Below are 24,871 nucleotides of genomic sequence, written 5' to 3' on the forward strand. Positions count from 1 at the left end.
AGGAAAGCAAATTAACAAAAATATGGATGCAACAAAGCCACAACCGGAGTAAAGTGGCTCCATGCATTTGAAATGCCTCACCACAAATGGATCAACAGGCAGTACACTTGAGAAGGTTTGGATGCAAAGTGAGCAGTGTCCCGCCAATCCTGACAGCAGCTTTCCTGGGACAAATCGGGAAGGATCAGTAGTCACACTACATCTCTGCAGTCTATAATAGAAAATAAACAAAAGGCTTGCAAACTCAGGTCTCAGATATGTTGGAGAAAACTCGCCCCTTAGTTCATTTCCTCTGTGTTGGTTTGTCCTAGTTTGGATCTGTGAGCAGAACTTCATAATTTCCTCCATGTATTTGTTTTCGGAGGCACGATCCTCTGGTGGCGTGCATGTGATAATGGAACAGACGAAGGAGATTGATGAGCAAGACTCTACAAGATTTTGGCAATTGATGGCATACATACATACATACATATATATATATATATATATATATATATATATATATATATTAAATATATAAATATATATATATACACACACTGACCCACATAGGTGCTTTGAACCACTGGCAGACCCAACAAGATTATCTGGGCCCCCTTCCCAGCAAGACCACTGGGACGTGGGCGTGCTCTGATGTGAGTGCGAGACCTATTTGGTAACTGAAGTGTCAGTCTCTGCATGTGTTTATGCATTGCTGCTGCAGTTTGTGACAGCGCATTGGATGTTGCAGAAACACACGGCGAGGTTACGTCTCCAGGTGGTTCTCTTCTACCAACTTCAGACTCTGTTTGAGGATGCAAGACGGAGAAATTATGCTCTCTGAAATTTCTCTACAGAGGCGGCATTCTTTGTCATTAATATTCTGCATGATTATTTTTTTCTACTTGCAGGGGTTAAATAGAGTTGTACTACTGTGAATGGAGATAGTTTGACATACTTCATTTGTACCGTATTTTCCGCACTATAAGGCCCATCTAAAAACCTCCAATTTTCTCAAAAGCCAACAGTGCGCCTTATAATCCGGTGCACCTTATATATAGACCAATATGGATTCGTGGATGAGGACTAATTTATTAAAGTAAGTTTTACGTGTTTATTTTGCGTTGTGTGATATTAACATTTGAGCAACGTTGAGTTATTGATATATTGTTATTGTTTTCATTATTTCGAGTGTTACTATATTATGATTGCATTAACGTTTGCGCAACGTTGAGTTATTTATTCTATCCGCCTTATAATCCGGTGCGCCTTATATGTATATGGACAAAGTTCTAAAATGGGCCATTCATTGAAGGTGTGCTTTATAATCCGATGCGGTTTATAGTGCGGAAAATACGGTAATCACTTGTCCATTTTGTGTTTGGTTGTATCGTGCTTAGGGTTGCAAGTGAGCAGGTGCCACCACCTGAAGGGCCCGTATCCATACAAAATAGTGTTTAGATAATGGCTATTATTTATTATTATTACTCCCCTGTCGATGCAAAGATAAAGCTGAATGTCCGCCCCCAACAGTGGATGTGTGAAAACAGCCATTCGAGCTTTGCCTAAGAGTGCAGTTAAACTGGATTTTATGCTACATGACTTTGGGTGAGAGGCTGGCCAAAGCATCGACGGACTATTTTCCTCCCAGTGGCAGGGCACTGATAGAAAAACAAGCATTGCCATTCACACTCAAATCTATAGCCAAGTTTGTACACACAGTCACTCTAACATGTATATTTCTCCAAAATGGTGGTAGTGAGTGGTGGAGGTTGTAGTGAAAACCGACACAAGCATGAAGAAAATGATCAAATTCCACATAGAGGACCTGAGCTGATATTCAAACATGCTTACTGCGAGTCAACTGTGCTGCCTTCATTTGCATCCATCGACTTGCACTGTAACGACTACGAAATGACCCGTGAGCCTGCTCCTTTATCTCGATAATGTCAGATTCCTTCCAAAATAATTTGTTATGCGTTCCAGTTTCTTCCTCTAGCGCAACCCCCGAAATGGGATCCCTCTGCAATTTGGCCTCTCACTTTACATGGCGCCAAGATTTTTTCTTTGAAGGCTTCAGAAGCAAAGAACTCTCTGATGTGACCATGGAAAGAAAAAGGCCCCTGCAGTTTACATTCTGATAAAAAAAAAAAAAAAAGCCAGAAGCTTACACACAAGAACCTAAAGTTAAGTTAGACTTGCATGAGAAAACAGAAGGTGGCACGGAACAATGACAATCTGGCCACTCGGGTAATTTCCCGTTGGCATTTATTTGTGTGATGTGGTGATTACTGTTCTGCCGGGATCAATCAAACTCATGAGCAGATGGCGTTACACTCCTCTAGTGAACTGGTGAGTGTCAGCGTTTTATTCCGAGGCAGTAATTGGCCTGCTCTGACGAGTCATGGACTGCGGCCTGCTAACTGCCGCCACTGCTGTAAGGTGTCAACCCACGCATGTTGTGCTTTAGCACACCTCTGACAGGCAAACCTGTGCTACTATTTCATACTAACATTGAGTAGCTGGTTAAATGTACAGGACTGTCTCAGAAAATCTGAATATTGTGATAAAGTTCTTTATATTCTGTCATGCAATTAAAAAAAACAAAAATTAAATTAATAGAATGCTTGCAATATTTCAGCTGATTTGTAATAAATCCAGGATGTATGACATTTTTGATTTTTTTTAATTGCATTACAGAAAATAAAAAAAATATCACAATATTCTAATTTTCTGAGACAGAAAATAAGCCATGACGTCTGAATGTTTAACAGAGAAGAAAAAAAAAAACATTTCAAGAGCACAAAATAGCAAATCAAATGCATAGCTAATTTAAGCCTATTCATTAATTGTTCGTCATCTCTTCCCAAGAGCCTTGTGCAAATAATCTGTGCTCCATTAAAGGCATTCAGTGGGAGAAGCTCTGACAATCTGTGTTTGCTAACAAGCTTCGCTTTTAGGTGAGAAACGACCGTGCTGATGAATGCATCCATGTGTGGGAGACTGCACAGTGGAGAAAAGAGAAACAAGAGTAATTGCAAGGTACCATATAATTTTGTGCATGCAGTTAGGGGCTGGTGGGTTGGTTGAAACTGAGATAGCACACACTTCAAAGCTTTGATGTCGGCGATCTAAATCAGGGCCACCAGAGGTCCAGACTAATGGGAGTTCATGGGGAGATTAGAGACCCAGTATGGCGGGCAGTCAACACAAAATAATATATTTGTAGTGAGAGCATAAGTTTGGACACGAGTTTTTTCCCCCCCAATTAAAAACGACAGTTTTGAAAGTTAGATGGTGAAGGAAACAAAAAACGCTTGCTTGATTTTCCATTATGGTATAAATCCTTTATTAAATTATCAGAACAATAATCAAAACAATCATAAAAAGAGCATTTCTGTACAAAGACCCCTTTAAAACAACAACTACAGCAGCAGCAGCAGCAGCAGCAGCAGCAGCAGTCCAAGCAGTGCAAGAGGAGGTCTCATTCTCTGTGTTTGGTCCTCCTAGGTCAAAGGGAGCGCTATTATGGTCACTCTCAGTGTCATGCGACTGTCTGGAACCGGATCCAAAGGCAAGCTGGATCCCCGAGGCTCCAAGGCACTTTGAAGAGAGTCAGTGGGGTCCAGAGATGTGGGCCTCAGAGGAGAGGGCTCGTTTGTGCGCGTGTATTTTTGATCGGGATAAAAAAAAAAAACGGTGTCAAATATGGACTTCATACCAGGCTCAAATATAGTACAATTCGGGGGATCCCAGTACAGTAATCCTTTTTTTGTCGGGGTTATATTCCAAAAACTGCAGAAAAAAAAAGAGTAATACACGACACAATTTTTCATAAATAAAGTACTGGAACTCATTCTAACGTCTATGTACTCACACCGGTGATGATTTATCAGGGGTGCGGTACGATGAAAATGAAGACGACAATAATCATTTGTATTGTACAGGTTGGCTCCGACAACGGGAGGCAACACCGATGTATTACGAAGAAATATTTGTTGTGCCACAAACAGGAGACAGTATGCTCAGTTACGTGCATAATTCTGGTTTACCCATTCGCTTACTTCATAGTTGTGTTCTGATTTACTGTACATAACATTTGGGTGATGTCGCTGTCAAAATAATGGAACTCCTGTACCGAGCAGCAAAGCGGAAACTTTCCAGCTCTGAATAGAAGGATAAACTTCCCAAACAATCCGTGGCAATCATATCAGTGTTTGGTTATGAGATTTATAATATAGAGTCACAGCAAAATCATGACGTTCTCTCCCATTTTTCCGTCTTAGCCTCCTCATGTGTAGGGTGTTTTCAAACAAATGCCCACCTTGCTTTATGAAAATACATCAAATAAAGTCGAGTAAAATTTGTGCAGTGATAGTTTCTGATATGGTGGGATAGGTCCTTCAAATCATGGCTTCTCTTTTCCAAAGTGGGATTGGCTCTCACCTTGGTGTCTTCTCAGTACGTCTGCTCAACATTTAAAGTTTAAGGCTTGATGTGTGTCCATTGGCATGTGGTCATACCATTAAGATGAGGACTTCCGTGTTTAGAGCGGAATGCTTGGTCGGTGTTGTGTCACTCAGCCTATCTCTGTTTCTCCTCTTTCCTGCCTTCAGCAGCAATCCATAGGTTGCACTCACCAAACCTCCTTGACCTTTCTCCATTAAGTACAAAGAAAACATGACCTTCTCTTCTGAGAACAGTCTGCAACAACTATAACTCTCCCATTCAATGGAAGGAAAAAAAATTACCGCCGCACTAACCTTCACCCACCCCACTTTCAGAGCCTGGTCCCCTCCTTATCAGCCATGGCTAATTGGCCATGGGCCAGAACAGAAACATTAAACAGAAAGAGAGTGAGTGCAGAAATACAAAGTTGACGGACGTCAGTGACTAAAGATACCACGGCAAAGGCGTGCCTAGTAGAAGGAGCAGAGTCCACAATGGAACAAAAAGTCAATGGGCCAGACACAGGAGCTAAGCTCTTGGCCAACATGTTCACATTTGAGCCGAAAAAAACGCTCGCTAACTAGCCTACCACCTTTCCAACACGATATTTTGACTCAGTATGTGCACTTTCAAAACTAGAACTCTTACAAATCTATGACGATCATTTAAAAACAGTTTTCTTTTGGTGGGGCAGGGATCTAAAGTTGATATGTTGAGATGTCCGAGGTCTTGAGCAATCCACCGTGCTGACCTCAGTCTTTTTCACATTGTTGTTTTCACCACAAAACAATTGACTGTGCCATTTTTCCCAAAATAGGAAACGGAGAGCTCACTTGTGTTAAAAAAAAAATGGTGTCCAGGAATTTGTCTCCATGAGCTGACACTAAGGTGAAGACAATAGTGAGAGGTATTCACAAAAACCGATGTGCTCGTATCTCGTCACGCCTCGGTGCAGCAGCGCTGTTGGTTCAGTTTGACTTTGTGCTTGAGGCCGTCGTACAGTTCAAAGTTGTAGTTCTCCAGTGTGGTGGAGGAACGTGAGGACAGGCCACTGTAGGAACAGGTGCAGTAGAGGAGGAGGCCCGCGCACACTGCCCCTAGTAGGACACCCAGGGAACTCATGACAATGATTGTGACCAAAATGGGGTCCAACGTGTACAGCCACGAGTTGTCCTTCTCTGAGGCTGGAGTCACTGGAGCCTCCAAAGATGGCGATGCTGTATTCCATTCTGGAAAATGGAAACCTAACACAGGGCCAGTGTGTGTTATGTGGGGATTTGATCCATTTCAAAAGAAGCCACTTATTTGCTTACCTCCCCCCAGTGGTTCCCTGCCTCCGTCAAGCCGCACATCTCCAAACCGATTAGGCGTCTTGACTGTTGGAGAGAAGCACACAACATTCATTGCCTTTACACTGCCACAATTCTACACGCGCAAAAGTAATTAACCACTTAGCTGCCCCTGAAATTAGATTTGATTTCATTTGACCATTTTAAGGTAATTTGATTTCATGTGGGCCAGCCCCAATGTAATGTAGCGATGGGAAAATGAAGCTTCATGAACCAGTTGTTGTATTCTTTGGCTCCTCTAGAAGACAATGTTGGTTTAAAGCGAGGGTTTTAAGAAATGCCAAGTTGGTGGGCTTTCAGCTCTTTGGTGAACAGAGTGCCATCTAGAGGTGCTAAGTAAACACAACGGGTTCATGAATCATCTTGAAGCTTCATTTGCCCATCATTAGCAATTAGCATGCCTGCCTTACAGTTAAGTTCAGAATTTCACAAATTTCAGAAAATCACAAATGTTCTTCGGGATAAACAAACAGACTATCTAACATCACGTAGAATGTTTTCCCAGCAGAGTGGGAACAATCGTAGCTGTGAGGAACTAACAACTCCATTTTCTTTTCTTCCATTTTCACATGTAATGCCGCAGGGACCTCACGGGGACCCCATCGACATTTGTCCACGAGTGTTAATATTGTCGCGCAGCACAAAACAATCCACCAACAAACCTTTGTGCCGCTACATAATAGTGTTGACAGAAATGCAATGACGGACAGCTCTTGAAATTGTAGAAAAATATGACTTTATTATTTCGAGAAAAGATCATTATGATACATTGCTGTCAAAAACAGTCAACATGTAGCATAGTGATTTTATAAGACTGTGAATAAAGATGCAAATTTGTCATCAGATAACGAAGCCTTCTTTAAAAACAATCAAAAGGATTAGCCCTAAGAGCTGTGCATTAAGTGAGCGAAGACTTTTTTTTTTGTGAAAATGTGCGAGTGTTGTGCACTCGCTGCGTTTGGCGGGCGTACAGGAATGGGAGTAACTGCTTGGCAAGGCACACATCTCCATCTGAGGGGCTGCGATAGCCAATAGCTTTATTACAAATGTTTCCTGGGCAACTGAACTTGGCAGGCTATAACATGGTGGACGTGCAGAAGAGGGAGGGAAAAGTGCACTGCGCAGCCTTAAGAAATGTTATCTGTCCATTAACTAATTACAAATATTGGAGGCTTGAAGTGGAACAGTGTCAAGCCAGGTGTCCGGTCCCTCCTCCTTCTGATTTAAAAGCACAACATCAGCCAAAACCACTCCAAAGAAGAAAAAAATAGCAGCTACTAAAAGTGTCAACGTGCATCCTAGAGTGGCATGAGAGGTGCAGTTCATTTTAAAAGACCCGAAGAAATTTTGCGTTTTGAAGCCTCGGTTCCGAGTAATTATTCGGTGACCGCTAAGAGGCAAGCCAGCACACTCGTACAGGAAAAAATATTCATTTATTTCTTTTAATTACTAGCGAATCAATAGCACAGTAGGTTCAAGCTCAGTAATTAATATTTTTTTTTTGATAAAAATCAATTAGCTATTTTTTTCGGAAAAACAACTCCCAGACATGGCCGTAAGAAAAACTTAATGTCATCCCTCAGACTCATGTTCTTGCTTTTCATGGTGCCTTGGCTGAATTTAAAATATACTGCAATACACAGCATCTGATTTTATGATGGAATGGTAGGCACCTCTATCACCAAAGGGATGATGGCTGTGTCGATTTACAAGCCGGCGCAAATTCCCACTGAAAACACCCACAACTTCACTTTCAACCAGGCGGCACTAAAGATGTGTAGAGAACAACGCAAGTGGGTGTTGCGATGCGTCAAATGGGATAGGAGAGACGTGCTTTATTTTCAAAGACAATAAGAGCATCAAAACTAAGCACTGACATCCATCACTGACCGACGCCTTACCAGCAGCATTTTGTTGTTTCTTAAATGTGCACATGCGTGTTTGGAAATGATAATGGATGCTTTCCCTCCTTCCCTCCACCACCACGACTACAGCGGGCCAAAGTCCAAGCGAGGGTAGAGTTCAATTCTACAGCCAGCTTCATCCTTGTGTCTCAGGTGTCTTGTTTTTAGCTGGTGGTTTGGCAGCTCTGGTTGGCTAAAGCCAGCCTACACATTTATGGGGAAGTCCATGCTGAGGAGACCAGACGGCACACAATGGCCCCGCCCGGAACAAACTGTTCATATAAATAAATCCCTCCAAGTCCTCCATTCCAGAGCGTGACGGACGTCAATACGAAACTCCTCGACGAGGAAAACAAGCAATCAAAGCGATATCCGGTGGCGAGTACACCCGTGTGTTTTTGTAGACTTCCATCCATCACCCGTGCAGCTGTAAACTGATGAGTTAGTTGACTGGCGTCGTGACACCGACGTCACGTGCAGGCAGGCATCCTGCACGGACAAACACTCGAGCCAATTGGCTCATTTCAGCAGAGAGTGCGGTGTCGGTCCCGGCTGTCCAAGCGTACTGTCAGCACTGGCTCCACCCCTGGGGCGGCCATACTGGAGGACCAGTTTGAGTACTGGAAGCATTGCGAAGAGCTGTGATAGGCCACCGACTGTTGGCTCTTCTGCGTGGCCAGGTGTCGTCTGCAGCAACAAAGAGCTCTGACCAAGATGGCCACGGCCAGGATGAGGAGGGTGGCCCCGACAGCCATAATGTAATACCAGTGGATGGGGAAGGGAGGCACGGGAATACCTCCCCCTGGTGGAGAGATACACAATAATTGGCCGACAGGAAATGAGAGGAGTGGCGCTACATTGAACGCATTTGTCAAGATGCGATCCCAAATGGGAGGCGTGCACCTGAGCATGCATAAGCATGCTGAGTGAAGAGGAAAAAAAAATACCCAAAGGCCAAGGAAATATTCAAATGCATCCATGTGCATAAATGCATCTTTAGGTTGGAGGACAAATTTTCACACCGAGATCATCAGTCCAATTGTTCAACTGTTGCATTTCTTGACAACTCACATGACTTGGTGTGAAAGCAAGTTGAAATAATTAGTGGAACAGCATCCGCATACACTGATTTAAGGATTTTCTTTCTTCTTGTTAGGCCCTTCAATGACATTATCATGCATGAGCTGATACTGGATTTGTTATTTAACTGACTTTCTGATATGTTTCAAGCCTAAAACAAAGCTTCTGTTATTCATCTTTCTCACTGTGACTTTCTTCTCATGCATCAGCCTCCAGGTCAGCCCTCTCCTCCACGAGCCAAAAGCTTTTTCGCAATGTTGCCCCTGAATTGAACTCATTTATTGGGAAGAAGCGCTTTCCAACAAGTCTCCTGTCCAAGTTTCCACAGACATCCACAATCCATGGACTAAAGAAATGAAGCATGATCCAAATCTGAGAACTTAAAAGGCCGGCAGAGCAACAGAGAGCTTGGAGGAGAGAAGCAGAGCTGGTTTTTAAGCGCAGCCTCAATTTCTGCATGTGGCTGCTGCTGCTCCTTCAGAATGTGCACATTCATTAGGTGAGTTGCACAGCGGAGGGACGCTCAGGCTTGCTGTGTGGCCATATTATTTCGTGAGATGTTGGAGATGCGGTGAAAGAAAAGGGTAGCAGAGCTAGGGTGGGCCCACGTGATATTTGCAGTGACAGCAACCACCCAGCTCTTATCTTATTGGAGAACATTATGAGATGCCAGAGCACAAACATCAATCTCATAGCGTCCCGCAGGATGCTCTAAATATTTTTCATGAGGCAGACAGTTATTTAAAAGCCGTCAGACTGGGCCTGTGAGCCGGAAAAGCGAGATCATGAAAAAGATATTTTCTCATACCTGACTGCTTGCTTTCACCCGACATTTGTACTTAATTGTTTGCACTGGGACACAATAAATGAGCAAAAATAATCATATTCTCAGCTATATAAGACAATCTGGCATTCATTAGTTGGGTGCGTAGTATTTTTTTTCTTCAGATGTGCATTTGCGGTTCATTCTGAAAACCTCGCCGTGTAATCGGCCATGTGATAGTTTGTGCAGCTTAAATTGTCGCCGGGACGTGTTGGTGGCGCCAAGCAAAAACCCACAGCCTGGTGCGATACTAACAAGCAGAAGCAGCAAGGCCAAGAGAGTAAGTGACATCATACACTCACCGGTCATATCTGGAGAGAAGGCATTGATGGGTTCTGTGAGGAAAGGCCGAAGACGGGGGGTGGCGAGAGAGAGAGAGAGAGAGAGAGAGGGAGAGAGTTAGGTATGAGGGAAAAGCTAGCCAAATGTCAAACAAATGTCACAAGACTACCAAACTCCTCCTGAGGAAATGTAAGTTAATTCCTGAGACAGCTCACATGAATTATGGCCTTTTACTCAGCTCCATTGTGAGAATGCAATTTGTGTGAGCTGGGAACCGCGTGTATTTTCGAGATGTTTATCAGAGTCCAGCTCATCTGCAGGGGCTCTTTGGGAAGTTCTTTGATTGCTAGCACAAAGATGTGGTGCGTGTGTATGCATGGGATTCTTGGGAAGTGGCGCCTGTGGCAGAAACGCCAACGTACTGTGAGAAAAAATCTACCGTTAGCTGATAAGCAGCATCCCCAGCACGCTGTGGGAGTGTCAAAGGAGCCAAGCTTGGTTGTCATTTTTTTTTTTTGCTTCCTTGACTGCTGAGCAGTTAAGACTCCACTCCATGACTGATGCAAATGCTGAGAGGAAAACACAAACACAAGATGCTTTCCTTCTCCACACTAGCTAGTCTGGTGCAAAAGCAGCGTGGATGCCAAGCAGGTTTCTAACTCTGCACCTCCAGCTTGGTCTCTGATCTCCTTAAGACCTTCTCAAAACCCCGACCGACTCAGGCCAGATTAAGGAGGCTGCGTTGGCTCTGAACTCGCACCAGCCGCTCCGCCGTTTACTTTGGAAAACAGCCTGTCGAGTAATTCCCTTTGACAGCTCGGGAAAAGCTCTGTTTACAAATACAACCGGCTTGTGCGCATAAGAAATAGAGGAAGAAGAGAAAGAGAAGAATAGAAATCTAATGAAACATAGATTAGCATCGCCGGGGCCCACGGGGCGTTTATGGCCTACTTTCGCTATTTTTCTTCTTTCCGGAGGAGTTTAGATGCTGCCCCTCCTTCTTCTCTTTCATCTATGTACTAGGTGGGTGTTTTGGAATACAACGTCTCTCTAAAGATGCTTGTGGAGGAATGTCGGGGGTGTTTATCACGTCGATGGTGGTGGTGGCTCAAATTAAGAAGAGAAAAGTACAGCTCGGCCCACCGTTGCGTTTGGGCGTGTGCCACTTACGTGTACACTCTTCCAGCGGCGTGTTGGAGCTCATGTGGATGTTGTCAATCCAGACGTGTCCTCTCGTGCCGTGCGCAAAGAAGCCCTCCATCACAACCTAAAAGCAACAGCGGGGAGAAGAAGGAGGAGTGGGAGGAACAGAGGAAGGATGGAAGGAGAGGAGGAAGGCAGAAAGGGAACACAGGGGACAAGAAGTAGGGAGACTTGATGAAAACTTAATGGAGTGCTTGCAATTTCAAAGCAACAACTATACTTGTGATCATCTTCCTCCTTATTTGCAGGCAACTTACTATTTTATGAGAACATCAGTGTGATGGATGTAAAAAATGCAGCTCTAAACAAAGTGTAGCTTCTTTTAGCTGCCTGCACGGCATGTGAAGCTTCCATAGAGCCAAGGAATTCATCGCTACCTGGTAGTCTTTAGGTGAACGAGGCAGGATGGTACGGCCTTCCTTCCAGACTGGGCCCTGGTCATCTTTTAGGGTCCACAGGAGGGTCTCTTCATTGTGGCTGTCTCGTAGCAGGACCCTCAAGTGCCCCTGGGCTTCCCCCCACATTTGGTACGAAAAGAGGAGGCAGACAGGTCCCGTGTCGGCCGGCACCACGGGGCTGAGGAGGCGAGCTGGCTGCTGCTCTGTCTTTGGGGTGGCTTCCATATACAGGTGACTGTTGAGCTCTGGAAAACAACGGGTTCATGAATCATCTTGAAGCTTCATTTGCCCATCGTTAGCATGTAGTACAAACAAACAAACAAATAAACAAACAAAATGGCATAAAAAGAATGGACGGTACTGTATTGTATTGTATCGTATTGTATCGTATCGTATCGTATCGTATCGTATCGTATCGTATCGAATTGTATCGAATTGTATCGAATTGTATCGTGTTCCGTTCCGTTCCATTCCATTCTACGCTCATTGAGCTAAATGTCCACCGTGTCTCATTCAGAGCTTGTTGATGTATGGAGAAGATGGCTTGTGGGTCACGAGCGAAACAAGGTATCAACAGTGATTTGTGGTGAAATAATGATCCTGTCTTGACTGGGATTTCAGACCTTTGACATCAGCGAGGAATTCAAAGGTTATGTGGTGCCCGTGGACGGCTGGAAATGATTTCTTGCGCACCTAAGCTTCAACTTGGACTAATCTGAGGAGAACCCTTGAATGCTGCATTGAAAGACGTCACTTTGAAGCCCCGCGTCAGAGACAGCGTGGCGCTCGATAGGTCACACTGGAGTAAAATGTCCTCCCTTGAGATCAGATGGATCCCGGTACTATCCGGTGTTCAACAAAAAAAACGTTTAATTCCCTCCAGATGGAAAAAGCTAAATCTTTCTTGAATAGGGTTCATTTGGCCAGACCATTTGACCTTCAACTTTAAAGTGTTATTTGTTTTATTTAGTTTTTTCCCTATTTTCATGTTTTAACTATGTTTGAAATAAAGATACATTAATAAATAAATAAAAAATATCAAAAAACATGTATTCCACTTTATACAAAAGGCAATGCCTTAAAGAAAAAAAACAACTCAGTAATCTACAGCCTATAATATCTTCTTCTATAATAATATAATATCTTTGGAATCTCCTCAACTGAGTTTTTTTTTTTTTTTTGCTGCTGCCGCCTCACATACAGTACAAGTGTTTGGGTGTGTGTTTCTTACACAAAGCAGCACGTCTGGCACACACACACGTCTACGTTCATTTTCAATTGAAATAATTATCTTGGTCACACTGAAATAGGAGGAGTTGCATGAGGGGGAGAAAAAAAAAACGAATTGTAAGAAAGCCTATCTTGTCTCGACTCGGTGATAAATCCAACTTCAATACATTTGAGCGAGTGTGATTTGACCAAATGGAATTTTGCCACTCTGGGGTAAATAGAAACATTGGGAGCGCTAACAGTTACTCTACTAAGCTACATCATGTTTGCTGTCGATTCCCCTGTCGACCTTTTGTCCATCAAAAGCTCACTACATGGAGACATCAGCTTTCTTGAGAGCTCAGCAGGCAGAGGTGGATGAGGACACTCACCATGGCTGTGTAGGGACCAGAGGAGGGGGGCGCTGGGGTCATGCATCCACCCGCACAGACCGTGCTCAAAGTCACACACACCATCAGTTGGTGAAGGGCTAGCCGCTGTGGAGGAGAGAAGAGGACAACCACGAGGGTTAACAAACAGTGAGCTCCTCTTTTTTTTAAGCACTGTTTGGTGCTACCTGTGGTGGATGCAATGACAGTGGTGGTCTGAGCAGGAAGTGTGGGCGTCGCTGTGTCTGCTGGCGTGGTGATTTCTGCAGGAACGAGAGGGTCATCAAACTCAACTTTATTTACTGGCGAGCATTTTAAAATGAATCAGGGCTTAATGGACTAACAGCAAATGGATGGATGGAATTTTCACGTCACATTTTGGAGAATGAAGGTGTTTTACATTCTTGACGACTAATACACTTTGTTGCCACCAACCAGCTCGAGTTTACAAGTGTGGACTAATACACCCCTTGGTGCTTATTTCAACACATACATTTAAAAGTGAGAAAATGACAATTGAGAGTATTGGAGTAGGCTGGCAATGTGGCAGATTATTTCTTGGCTGATACTTCTCAGCTTTGGTTGCCTGGCAACTGGTTCTGGCAAAGCAATGGTGTGGCACAAATGGAAAAATATTTTTTATTTGCTATTCCTTGATCCTCAGCTCCTTTGGCAAATCCATTATTTGAAGTTTGAGAAGTCTCATCCTATATGTCATTGCGTATAATACACACATTGACAGGTGTCGCCTTTACTCTGCAGTTCAATGACTAAGATACATTATTGGTATGTCAGAAATTATTTTACATTCATTGAAAGAAACAAACTATAAAGCAAAGCAAACACCCTATAAATAAATAGGCTTACAATCTAACTCATTAGAACACACCACGTGTGCTGCACACGTGCTGAGCAGGCTGTGGGCAGAATGTAAAGTGGGGGGGAAATAAAAAACATGGTTGCAGATGGGTCAAGTTGACAAGTGTATATAGTTGTTGGGGTGATTCCAAAGATCAAATCAAGCGGCTTAAGTTTCTAGTCTCGTTTTTTTATGGTGACTAGTCAGGACGTTCATAACAATATTTGAATTTGTAGCCACAAAATTAGGCATACAGCCAGTACAGTTGTATACAAATTTGCAAAAAATACCAAATTCTCATTCATCTCTGAGCTATTCAATTAACAGTAAAGTTCCCCGCAGTTATAGCTCATGTTGTCTCGCTTAACACCAATTACAAGCCTCTTATTGACGACGACTTCTCTTTCTGAATGACTTGCGACATCCTTGAACAACCGTGAAAGGCACCGAGGGGAAGAAACGCAGCGTGACACACAATTGGTCTACTTCCCGTGAAAAGGACCGTGACCAATCCCCAACTGGCGAGATGGCTGACATGAAAGCGCCGTCGCAGCTGGCAAAGGCTTCTGCATTTATGTCCCCGTCCTTTATGCCAGTCATTAACCACCTAATGAGACACTTATCCGTCAGCGTGCTGAGACGTTACGGCAGGATGCTTCAAGAGTTTCCTTTTGCTTTTCCTGCTGTGGTTTGCTGTTTTTAATCAAGTGTAACTATTTGCTCCCTCAGGTTTAGGTGTGAGACCTTGGAATGAACTAAATGTCTGATTATTGCTGGTGAATAAATACACACATGCGTGTCAAAACACATCGAAGACAGCCCATTAAAATTCTCTCCATCTCCCGAGAGCACAGCACTTTCAAAGGTCACAGTGTAAATGTGTTGACCTTTCCCGGGTGACAGGAGTGTCATGGGCAATGGGAATAAGACCGACTTGCGTGATTGTGTGCCTGTGGATGTTTATGTGCAAAGAACGTGCCTGACCTGCCGAGTTCCTGATGAGAACAAGGAATATTTCACATACCGTACAAGTACAGTAAGTGCTTTGGAAAGTGACCTTCTTGCACCTTCTGCAGGTGCAGCTGATGGTGCAAACCATCGTCATGCATGAAATGAGCCTGGAGCTGGATTTAAAGAGGATTTTAAATTGGTGCACCTGCTCATGAGCAAGACTAAATCAGTCGGAATCTGATTTTGTCCGAAAAATATAATAAGCAGAGAATGGACCAAATGTTTTTTCAACGCTTGGAACAATACGATGCAGTTTTGCTGGCATAAAAAAGAACTTTTAAGCACAGTACTGTGCCATGTTTGTTAAGTGTGTTGCCCAAGGAGTGTTTTGTGACACTGGAAAATATTTCCATTCAAATAAAACACAGCATTTGCAACTAAATTGTCAGGAGACGATTAAAATAAACATTTACTTTTTTTCCCCCATCACCATCCCTAATTATGTTGTGATGCTGTGGCAGCAGACATTTAATTTGCAGCGCTGCACCTGTAAGCAATGCAATCCTTCTCTCAGACTGAAATCACCCTCATGCATTTTGGATTTTTGGGGAGAGTACGTTTGTAAAACCAATGATGGGTGTATATAATATACGTGTGAAGATATGTGGAGGATGAGAGAAAAGACGTCAAAACATTATGAACCCACGCACATGGTCTCGGGGGAAGGAATGCAACCATATGTTGGGATGGTGAGAAGGATCTTACTTGACTTTTAGTATCACAGCTTTTACTACAAACAGCATCAGGAGCCAGGTATCAGGTTAAAAATATGAAATGGAGACCAAAACCTAGTCACGCATAACTGAGGATAAAAGTGAATAGTAAAAAAAATGGAAGATTTATAGACTGTCTTCAGTGTTTGGAACAAGATGTGACCCTCAATATTAGACAGGAGGTACATTCCATTTACTTCTAAATTTGTGAGATGATCTATCTGTGCTGCACACGTCAAGCACAATATGCAAAAAAAAACACAACAGTCACACATGCAATGGGGCATGATGTCATATCTGTCATATCTGTGTTTGTCTCGCTGTGGTTTGCTTGATGAGGATGTTGTACGTATATGACATGCTTAGCTGTGTCATCCTGTTCGGGCTCAGAGGGAGTGGTGAACACTGAAAGTCCATATGTGTGCCTGTGCAAGAAGATGTAGGAGTATCAATGTGTGTGTGTGTGTGTGTGCCACACATCTGGAAAACAGACTATGTTCAAAATTCTCTCTGGGGATGCATTCCTGTAACACAAACCCCGTCCACTCCCTCCTGGTAACAGCACATGTTTCTGGAAGGTTGCAGAATAGTCATATTTTCCAGGTGAAATAATTTCAAAACATATCAGGCTGAAACACTTTTGTGCTAGCTCTTTAAATCTCCAATGGTTAGGTCTTTCTTTCTCGAACAGACTATTGTCAGAAGCACCTTCCCAAAGGCCAATTTTTCTTAGATGGTCTGAACCTCGGTCGCTAAAACTTATTTAGCGTAAATAATAAACTACAACCTCGTCTCATATTTCACATCCAGTTTTCAGAGCCGCAGAATGTCCTACCTGGAAGGTCACAGCCCAGTATTTCTACTCTCATCCCAATTCCTGCTGGAGACCACCGCTCGGGGTACAGTCTGACGTACTGGGCCACCGTCTCCTCAAAGTGACGCAGCTCTGGGGCGTCGTAGTGTGTGTTACCCTCGAAAAGCTCCAAGAGATAAATGCAAACGCGTTACACAAAGTGGAACTTCCAACAAACACACTACATCAACCCAGCTCACCTTGGGCAGGCTGGTCTTTTTGTCCATGATGAAATTCCATTCCTTTCCATTCAGACTATACGCAACTTTGTACTTCCGCACAAAAGCCCGGTTGTCCGTGGTTCCTCCACTTGCTGCATCTCCTCCCCTTGCTCCCTGGGTGATGATTCCACGCACTGTTTTGGGCACACCGAGGTCCACCTGGAACCAATCAACAATGAAATAGAAAAATATGATTTTATGGTTCAAAGCAGCTTGTAGAATTATCCGTACCAAGATGATTATGTAGTATTTGTTTGGTAGTGAACAGGAAAAAGCAAAAATGACTTAACCAATACCCACAAAACACAATTGGGAGAAACCCGTTTTATTTTTGAGTCAGATAAAAGTAATGATGGGCAAACGAAGCTTCAAGATGATTCATGAACCAGTTGTTGTGTTTACTTAGACCTCTAGATGGCACTCCCTGTAAAGAGCTGAAAGCCCACCGACTTGCCATTTCTTAAAACCCTCACATTAAACCAACATTGCCATCTAGAGAAGCCAAAGAATACAACAACTGGTTCATGAAGCTTCATTTTCCCATCACTAGATAAAAGGGGAATTCAGTATTTGTACCTGAAGCCACTCCTCCCCAGCAAGGGGCTGTGAAGGTGAGGGGAACCAGCCAGAGCGACTGGCCACCAACCGGGCTGTGCTGGGGTTCCACATCATGTCCCTGCTGGAGGAGGCCGAGATCTGGTTGTCTGGCAGCAGGCCGGATAGCAGGCCCTGCAGCCTGGAGCATGGAGCATCTATGGACATTGAACAAAACAGACCAATACATTTTTTTAATTCACCTCATGAATGAACAGACACATCTGAGTCTTTGACTTGTTGCACGTATTTCCCGCTGGGAGTTGTTAAGCTCCACCACATCATAGCATGACTGACCACTAAGCACTATGGGGTTAAGACTGGAGCAAAGGCCAAGAGAGTTAGCGAGAAATAGAGATGCTCCTACTCTATACAATTAGTATATACCAGTGGGATGAGTGCATGTGAATACAATACACCCGGAGGAATGGAACAACTTCAGATGTTGCCTACTGAAAGATGCTGCAAGCGAGAAAGAAATGAGGATAAAGGGAGGCGGGGATGACAGCTTGAGTATGCTGGAATGACACTTAGGCAGTCAAAAGCGGCAGGAGAGGGAAGGCAAGACTGAGGCCACCATCCAAGAGCGAGGAAGAAGAGGAGGAGATACGGGAAGTGAGAAAGGGCCGCCGGAGGAAGGAAGGGAGACGTCAGCTGTGCTGACAGTTTAAGAGAGCACAGATCAAAGTTTCATGCTCTTATGTCATGCAAAGGCTGAAGAAATTATTTAGTAAAGGCTCGGGGATTGAACGTGTGTGTGTGTACATATCAAAAGGTGTGTCGCGACATTTAGAAACGATGAGCGTTTGGATGTACTTTTTCTTTGACGCTAATAGTTACTTCACTTGCAGTGGTGAGTTGTTGAATTGGATCACAATGTGGACGCTGAGGCATTCATGAAAAATTGATCGCGACTTATTCCCTGATCGGGTACACTTAGGGATCAAAGAGGAAGCATCAAAAAACAGTCTAAAGAATGAGACGGAAAACAGAGGGGGAGCGTGAACTCAGAGCCAATGTGGGAGAAGCAAATGACACAAGTGAAGACTGGAAGGGAAAAGAGAAGAACATTTTCCTTTTATTAGCCTGAGGCGAGCTATGTTTAAAATATAGCATGGGGAGTGTGAGACAGTCTAAATGTGTGCAAGTCTTCCGGCTTTCTACGGTTGAAGGAATTCTTTTTTTCATTTAAATTGATTTTATTGCATATTTAGTTGCCCTTTCTTTCTGAAGGCACGACACCATTTTTGTGTGTCACTCAGTAGAGCTTTGCTCACGTCATCTATAAAAGTGAAAAAAAAAAAAGTGTCATGTTTTCCATGAAGCTATTTGCCATCACATTGAACCAGCAACTTTTACACACCTGTAATCTGGCATCCATAAAGCTCAAAGCGCAGGGCGATGCCGTTACGCCACGTTTGCGGTCTGATACGCACAAATCGGGCCAGAACGGGTTGCGGTACACGATTGAGCACCACTTCGGCAGGGTCCGTATTGGCGTGGAATACCTGTGAAGAAAAGTAAAGACACCAGATTGCGGTTGTTGAATGCCTTATGCGGGTTTGCCTTATCTGTCCTTTCCTCACACTTCATCGCACAACGAATGGCTTCGCTTGGCTTCACACACACACACAAACACACACACAGGGAGGCCAACGCAGCGTAGACAACCCAAACATGGATCCGATGTCACCGGACCAGCTGTCATTGTGTTTCGGGGTCAAAGGTTCCTCTCAGAGGCTGGGAAAGCCAAAGGATAGATGAGGGTTGATGATCTTATAGCGACCCACTCACACGTACATGCACAAGCTCCCACACACCTCTAGCTGTGCAAGAGACATGACCTGACATGACCAAACATGATTGGCCATTAAGTACGGGAAGTGTGCCCAGGTGGGCAGGATGTGATGAGGTATCCAAGCCATCCCAGAGCATCAACATTCCCCTCTGCTCGAGGAACATTCCCTCCCTCCCTCTATTTGGTCTTTTGTGGCAGAGCGCGCCTGCAGGGACGAGAGGGCAAAACTAACCCGCATGCTCGGGTTACTTCCTGTTTTGGGGATAAAAAAGAGTCCCGGGATGCTCAAGGGGGCATTTCATGTTGACTTTCATTGACAGACAGGCACAAATTTTCCACTTCCTCTTCCCTATGAAACGTCCTCTTTTTGCAATCGCGCATTTTTCCCGACGAAAGGAAACCATACACGAGGAAGTTTAGCTGAAAAGTGTCATTTATGTCGTTGCGTTGGGGCCGAGCATTACAAGAGGGAAGGGTGATGAGAAACCAAAAAAGATTGAAAGTGCCTATAAAAACATCACCATGTTGGTGGGAAGCAATATTCTTTGTCTCAGAGTCACAGGACATATGATAGGAGTTCAATATGTTACTCAAGGGTTTTATTTGATTTCGGGCATGCCTTGATTTAATCAAGCCGAGCAGTGGTTATACAAAGCGGTCGGTGTTTGAAGAGAAAAGTGGGCCATCTATGCTGTGTCTGCTCCTGGATGGATGACCGGCAACCGTCGTGTTTATTTAAGAGGCCAAACAGTGGATGTGAGCTCTTATGGGGGTTATGCAAACACCCACACACCCTTACACAATGGCAACGTCTTTGCCGCTCCCAGAAATTTGGAAAGACGAGAAAAACTAGATATGATGACAGGGATGTCTTCAGATGAATACTTGAAAGCTGATCATGTGATTCAAGTGTGCTGGACATGCAGGATAGAATCTCTCGAGGACCGGAGTTGCCCACCTAGGAGGGATGTTTTTGTCGGCCATGAATAGAGAACAACTGGATAGATTTGGAGAATAAACATTTAACCAAGGGCGTTTTCCTGCATGTGGGTGCTTGCGCCACCATCACGTCATCAGTTTCGAGGAGGAGAGTGCTGACCGCTGAGCTAAAAACTTGGGCCGCACAATGAGCAGCTTTATCACTGGGACAGGAAACAAACTATCACAGTATTAAATGGCAAATTAGCTGGAATTAAAGCCATAAATACGAATCATGAGAATGTTTCATAATGTGGAAACGGGACAGCAGACGTCAGACCAAAAAGGGATCCGAAAATGCTTACCATATCGACTGATCATATCTGGGATTCTTTTTTTTTGCCCTTCCATATGGGCTAGGCATCAAAATATTACCATCTAACTGACCCAGTGAGACAAATTAGCTCTCAAGACAAGACAACCTCGGAAAAGAGGAGACGGGTGGGGGGACGCAAGACAATGGCGGTTCAGTTTCCTCCACTTCCTCCTGTCTATTGTCGCAGCACCCGACCCCATTGCTTCAAAGGTTAAAGGTCGTTGCCTCTGGGAAGCAGATGGTTGCTCATGGGTTAACTTGTTGATGGCGCTGTCATTTTTTTTCAAAGAAGCTTCTTCAGAGGCGAAAAAAAATACGTTTAAAATGCTTCGCTCTAATCTGCCTGACGACTGGGGTGCGGTTCCTGCTTGTGTCACATGCAGGCGAGATGAGTTGAATAATTAAAGCGGCCATGTTGTGTCTCCTGGAATGGAGAGTCATGAAAATATAACGAAGCGCCGAAGCTCAGCATATATCCACATACTCAGTGGCCAGACTGGGTGTGGACCACGGGTATTTAACTATTGATGACCTTTGTCGAAAACAAGGTCACGACGGGAGGTGTTTGTGCAGCCTTTGAAGATCAACTATTATGGACCAAACAATCTTGTGCACCTCAAAGTGACGTCATTTCACAAAATGTTGTTAGCACTCTAGAAAATGCTGTGTTTGCATCTAAATTCATTTATCATTCCTCTCACTAGTGAGCCTGCCTGGCCTCAGCAGTGCTCTCCTCGAAGCTGAGTACACCACAGGGAGCCCGCGGGCATCTCTGCACAACACATTATCGAACCGATATTTCATTCATTTGCTCCCCACCCCATCTTTCTTTGTCAATACAGTGCTCACAAGACCACTCCCATCTTCCTTCTGCCCCCATTTGTTTTCTTTTTCTCAGGCCTGTGGGGCCATGACCTCTACGCCTATCCCTTCCTCCATCTTGCTATGAAGATGTTGACAGCAGGAACTGGTTCCAGCTTGCTGCTCTGGGCCTTGAGATGGACTGTTATGCACACGCAAATATGTCTAGTGAGAGAGCAATACGTAGGTTAACATCTCAAGGATTAAGATGAATGTGTGAATGAGGTCATTATGAATCACCACGTCACATGGGGGTCTCAGCTGGACAATGTATTGCACGTCCACAAAAACACTGTACACTTGTGCAAGCCTCCAAAACCACAATCTGCTCTTGAGCGCCATGTTAAATGACAATTACAGAAGTAAAATCCTCGTCATTACAGGACCCCCTGACAGAAAATGAGCTTCAACCACTTAAGGGCTCTTTGGGGGGACTTAGGACGGCTAACCGGGAGTTTGCACTACGTGGATGATGGATTAGCAGTCACAGTAGATTTGACTGTGGCCCACAAGGACGGCGGGAAGAACCTGGCCAGTGAACACAGTGCTGCTTCAGTCAAATCATTGTTTGCCACCATTTCATTTTAATCATTTGGAAAGTTAAACTTAAGAAAAATATAATCAGGTCATTTATAGAGGCTCAGAACGAGAGTCTCTAGAAACGATGATAAGACAGGGCTTATTTAAAAGCCGAGTACATTGAGGGAGTTCTAACAAACTGCACAGATGTTGCTTCTTTTAAAGTCAAATCTACGTTTCACTCCGTAATCTCCACATCCGATACCCCCCACCAATCCCACCCAAACTAATCAGTGGCCAGCGCACAAGGGGTCTACGTTGTTAAATGTGTGTGCACATGTGTCGGGTGGATTAACCCTTCCACAGAGCCACCATCCCCCTCCATACCATTTTCCTACTTAAAATCCACGGTGACCTCAACCCAGATATGAGGAACGGAGACCAATGTGCCATGACAACAACATTCTGCACTGTAAATACATTTATACATAAACTTGGAGTATACGCGAGTATGGAAATGTGAAAATGATTACCGATAACACGCCCAGAAGAAGGGCAAACAAAGGACTCCATTGTACTTGTCTTATCTATCCATCTCTTAGTCTCTCTATATTTTCCTCTTAACCATCACGTCGTTTTTTTTTTTTTTGTCACATAACCAATGTCACGATCCGGGTATACAAGCTCGAGGAGTGTCATTGATTGTTTCACTCTTGAAGACAGGCTCTGTTTCCACCAAGAAGTATGTTTTAGTTTGGCACAGTACAAAGTTGTTTTCAATCTTTCAATTGTCAAACGTTTTGATTTGTACTATTACCAAGGATGGGCTGCTCACGGGCCGTGTCAGAAAATACAGCAGAAATACGGGCAAAAAATTGAAAGCAGAAAATTATCCATCCATCCATCCATCCATCCATCCATCCATCCATCCATCCATCCATCCATCCATCCATCCATCCATCCATCCATCCATCCATCCATCCATCCATCCATCCATCCATCCATCCATCCATCCATCCATTTTCTATAATATTCAACAAATCCCAACATTCCACTGAAACAAAGCTGTTTGTAATAAACAACTAGAAAAAAAAAACTAAACACATACAATATACTGTAGTTGAGCAGTCATCTATGTTTGGTTACTGCATCGATACCATTTTTTCTCATACCGATACCACAAGCGATACCTTTACATGTACAGATACCACGAATACTTTTTATAAAAACAGTGAAATATTTTTTAAAAGAGACCTACATATCCAAGTCTATCAATTTCCAGATTGTAAAATAGTCAGAAGAGGGCTATTTATGTATGTCGATGTACCTTGTGGTTCTTGCCGTGCCGATAGATCATCCAGTCCTCCCCGTTGGTGCTGACCTCCAGCTTGAAAGTGGTGACGTAGTAAGATTTTTTGGTCTCTTTCGAAATGGCTCCCTGGGTGGCAATCCCCGTCAACACTTTCAGGAAGTGAAGATCAACCTTGAATTAAGAGAACATTGAATATAAAACACATTATGTTTTCTTAACAGAGAATAAGAGATGGGAGAGGAAAATCTAATGCACGGGATTGACGTAGTTAACCAAGCGAACCGGCCTCTGTTTCTATTTGTCATGTGGACAGCTTCGGATTGTTGCCGTGCAGGAAACTGGGGTGGCACTCGTATCTGAGCAATACCGTGTGTAAATGAAGAAGAACATTAGAAGTTAAGATCAATAGCGTAATATCAAAATGGGGATGCTCTGAAGCCTCTTCATCCATCACACCGCTCTTGCCTGCACGAGTGCATGAATATAAATATACTGTATATAATATGATTGCGTGAGACGAGCGATAGGAGCGCTTCTTTATCATTGCTTTGCAGTTTCTTGAGCGCCACTGCTGCTTCGTGCATTTTTGTTGCCTTTTTGGAGGGTTCTGAAAAAGCAGTACACAAAATTCCGACATCCATAGGAGGTGATTCTACATGAAGATGTAAGATTTTTTACTAATAGGATTATTCGGCCTAGGTGGCAGAGCACTGCATTTTGCAAATACAATTCTGCAAATGGAAAGGTGCATTGCCAGACCTGGATGAACTCTTTGTTGCTGTCTTCTGAGGGAGTCCAAGCGTTGTCGTGGTTGTTAAGTCGAGCTTGACGCGGCAACCAGCGGTTGTCGTAGAAGCTTGTGGAGGAGCTGATCTGGTCATCGCTGATCTTCCCCGACTCCATACCGAGCGGCAAGCTACAGTGAAATGCTAGCAAAGCAAACAAAATGGGGATTTAGCTGTCATGGAAGATCGAATGGAATAGCAGATTATAAATCCACAGAGAGACAATATGCAAACAGAGTTAGAAGAAGTCGATTGAGGTGGTGTTCATTTGAATCTGAAGAAAACAAAATGGGAGAGTTGCCGAAAGAAAAATGAGTCTTGGAAGATGAAGACTTAATAATAGCAGGTAAATAAACTGACTGAGCAAACACACGGGAACAAAAAGTCACTCACAGTCTCTGACTTCTTTACGAGTCATGTTGTATCGAGCAGAGAAGCCATCTTTGGCCACCGCCATGTCAGTGTGGAAGGAAAGTGACAGCAGGCCAGAGGACGATTGAATCTCTGGAGGAATCTTTGTGCCACAGTACCGCCCGATTAGCGGCGACACTGCAGGCAAACAAATCTAGTTAGTCAGCAAGTACAGACCTTTCATTGATTTAAAAAAATATTTTTTTTTTCTTGTTTGTTGGTGCTTTGGTGACATACTACAGATAAAATCAACTTTTATTCCGCTAAGCGATAGCTAATGACTTGCCGCCATCCCCACACCCACCACCGACGGATTCTCTCTTCTTGCCTCAGTCCATCTGTGTGTCTTAGCCAGAGCCCAGTAGGGGGGACACGAATCCCCGCCTTAATGCAAGCTGCTCTGGGATCAACCACATGCGCGCGCACACCAAAGTGGCGAGGATTACAGTAGTCAAGACGTGCTTCCCTCGCCGCACGCCAAATTCTTCACCCTTCCCTCTTAGTCTGCCAAGACCCTTTCTTGCCTTAGAACAAGCCTCACTCCAACTGGGTTTTAATTTACTCCTAATTCTCCT

The 24,871-nt window shown here is 43.9% G+C and overlaps 1 protein-coding gene across 3 annotated transcripts in view; it reads right to left on the bottom strand.

Moving 5' to 3' along the window:
* Positions 1-3,300: 3,300 nt before the first annotated feature.
* LOC133142866 (neuropilin-2-like) overlaps positions 3,301-24,871 on the bottom strand; it is a 40,010-nt gene continuing 18,439 nt past the window's right edge. The window contains exons 5-18 of one of the 3 annotated variants that reach the window (XM_061264472.1): positions 24,279-24,434; positions 23,860-24,029; positions 23,116-23,271; positions 18,680-18,824; positions 17,299-17,474; positions 16,702-16,881; positions 16,484-16,628; positions 13,254-13,328; positions 13,069-13,173; positions 11,447-11,712; positions 11,037-11,133; positions 9,887-9,919; positions 5,742-5,804; positions 3,301-5,672 (exon numbers count right to left, since the gene is read on the bottom strand). In XM_061264472.1, coding sequence (XP_061120456.1) covers positions 5,368-5,672; positions 5,742-5,804; positions 9,887-9,919; positions 11,037-11,133; positions 11,447-11,712; positions 13,069-13,173; positions 13,254-13,328; positions 16,484-16,628; positions 16,702-16,881; positions 17,299-17,474; positions 18,680-18,824; positions 23,116-23,271; positions 23,860-24,029; positions 24,279-24,434 — 2,072 coding nt within the window. In that variant the 3' untranslated portion in view covers positions 3,301-5,367. Of the gene's footprint in view, positions 5,673-5,741; positions 5,805-6,490; positions 8,484-9,886; positions 9,920-11,036; positions 11,134-11,446; positions 11,713-13,068; positions 13,174-13,253; positions 13,329-16,483; positions 16,629-16,701; positions 16,882-17,298; positions 17,475-18,679; positions 18,825-23,115; positions 23,272-23,859; positions 24,030-24,278; positions 24,435-24,871 lie in introns of those variants that run through there. The other 2 variants (XM_061264483.1, XM_061264491.1) reach the window with 2 other exon arrangements.

The sequence above is a fragment of the Syngnathus typhle genome, linkage group LG2, assembly GCF_033458585.1.
Source record: "Syngnathus typhle isolate RoL2023-S1 ecotype Sweden linkage group LG2, RoL_Styp_1.0, whole genome shotgun sequence".
In the NCBI taxonomy this organism is placed as follows: domain Eukaryota; kingdom Metazoa; phylum Chordata; class Actinopteri; order Syngnathiformes; family Syngnathidae; genus Syngnathus; species Syngnathus typhle.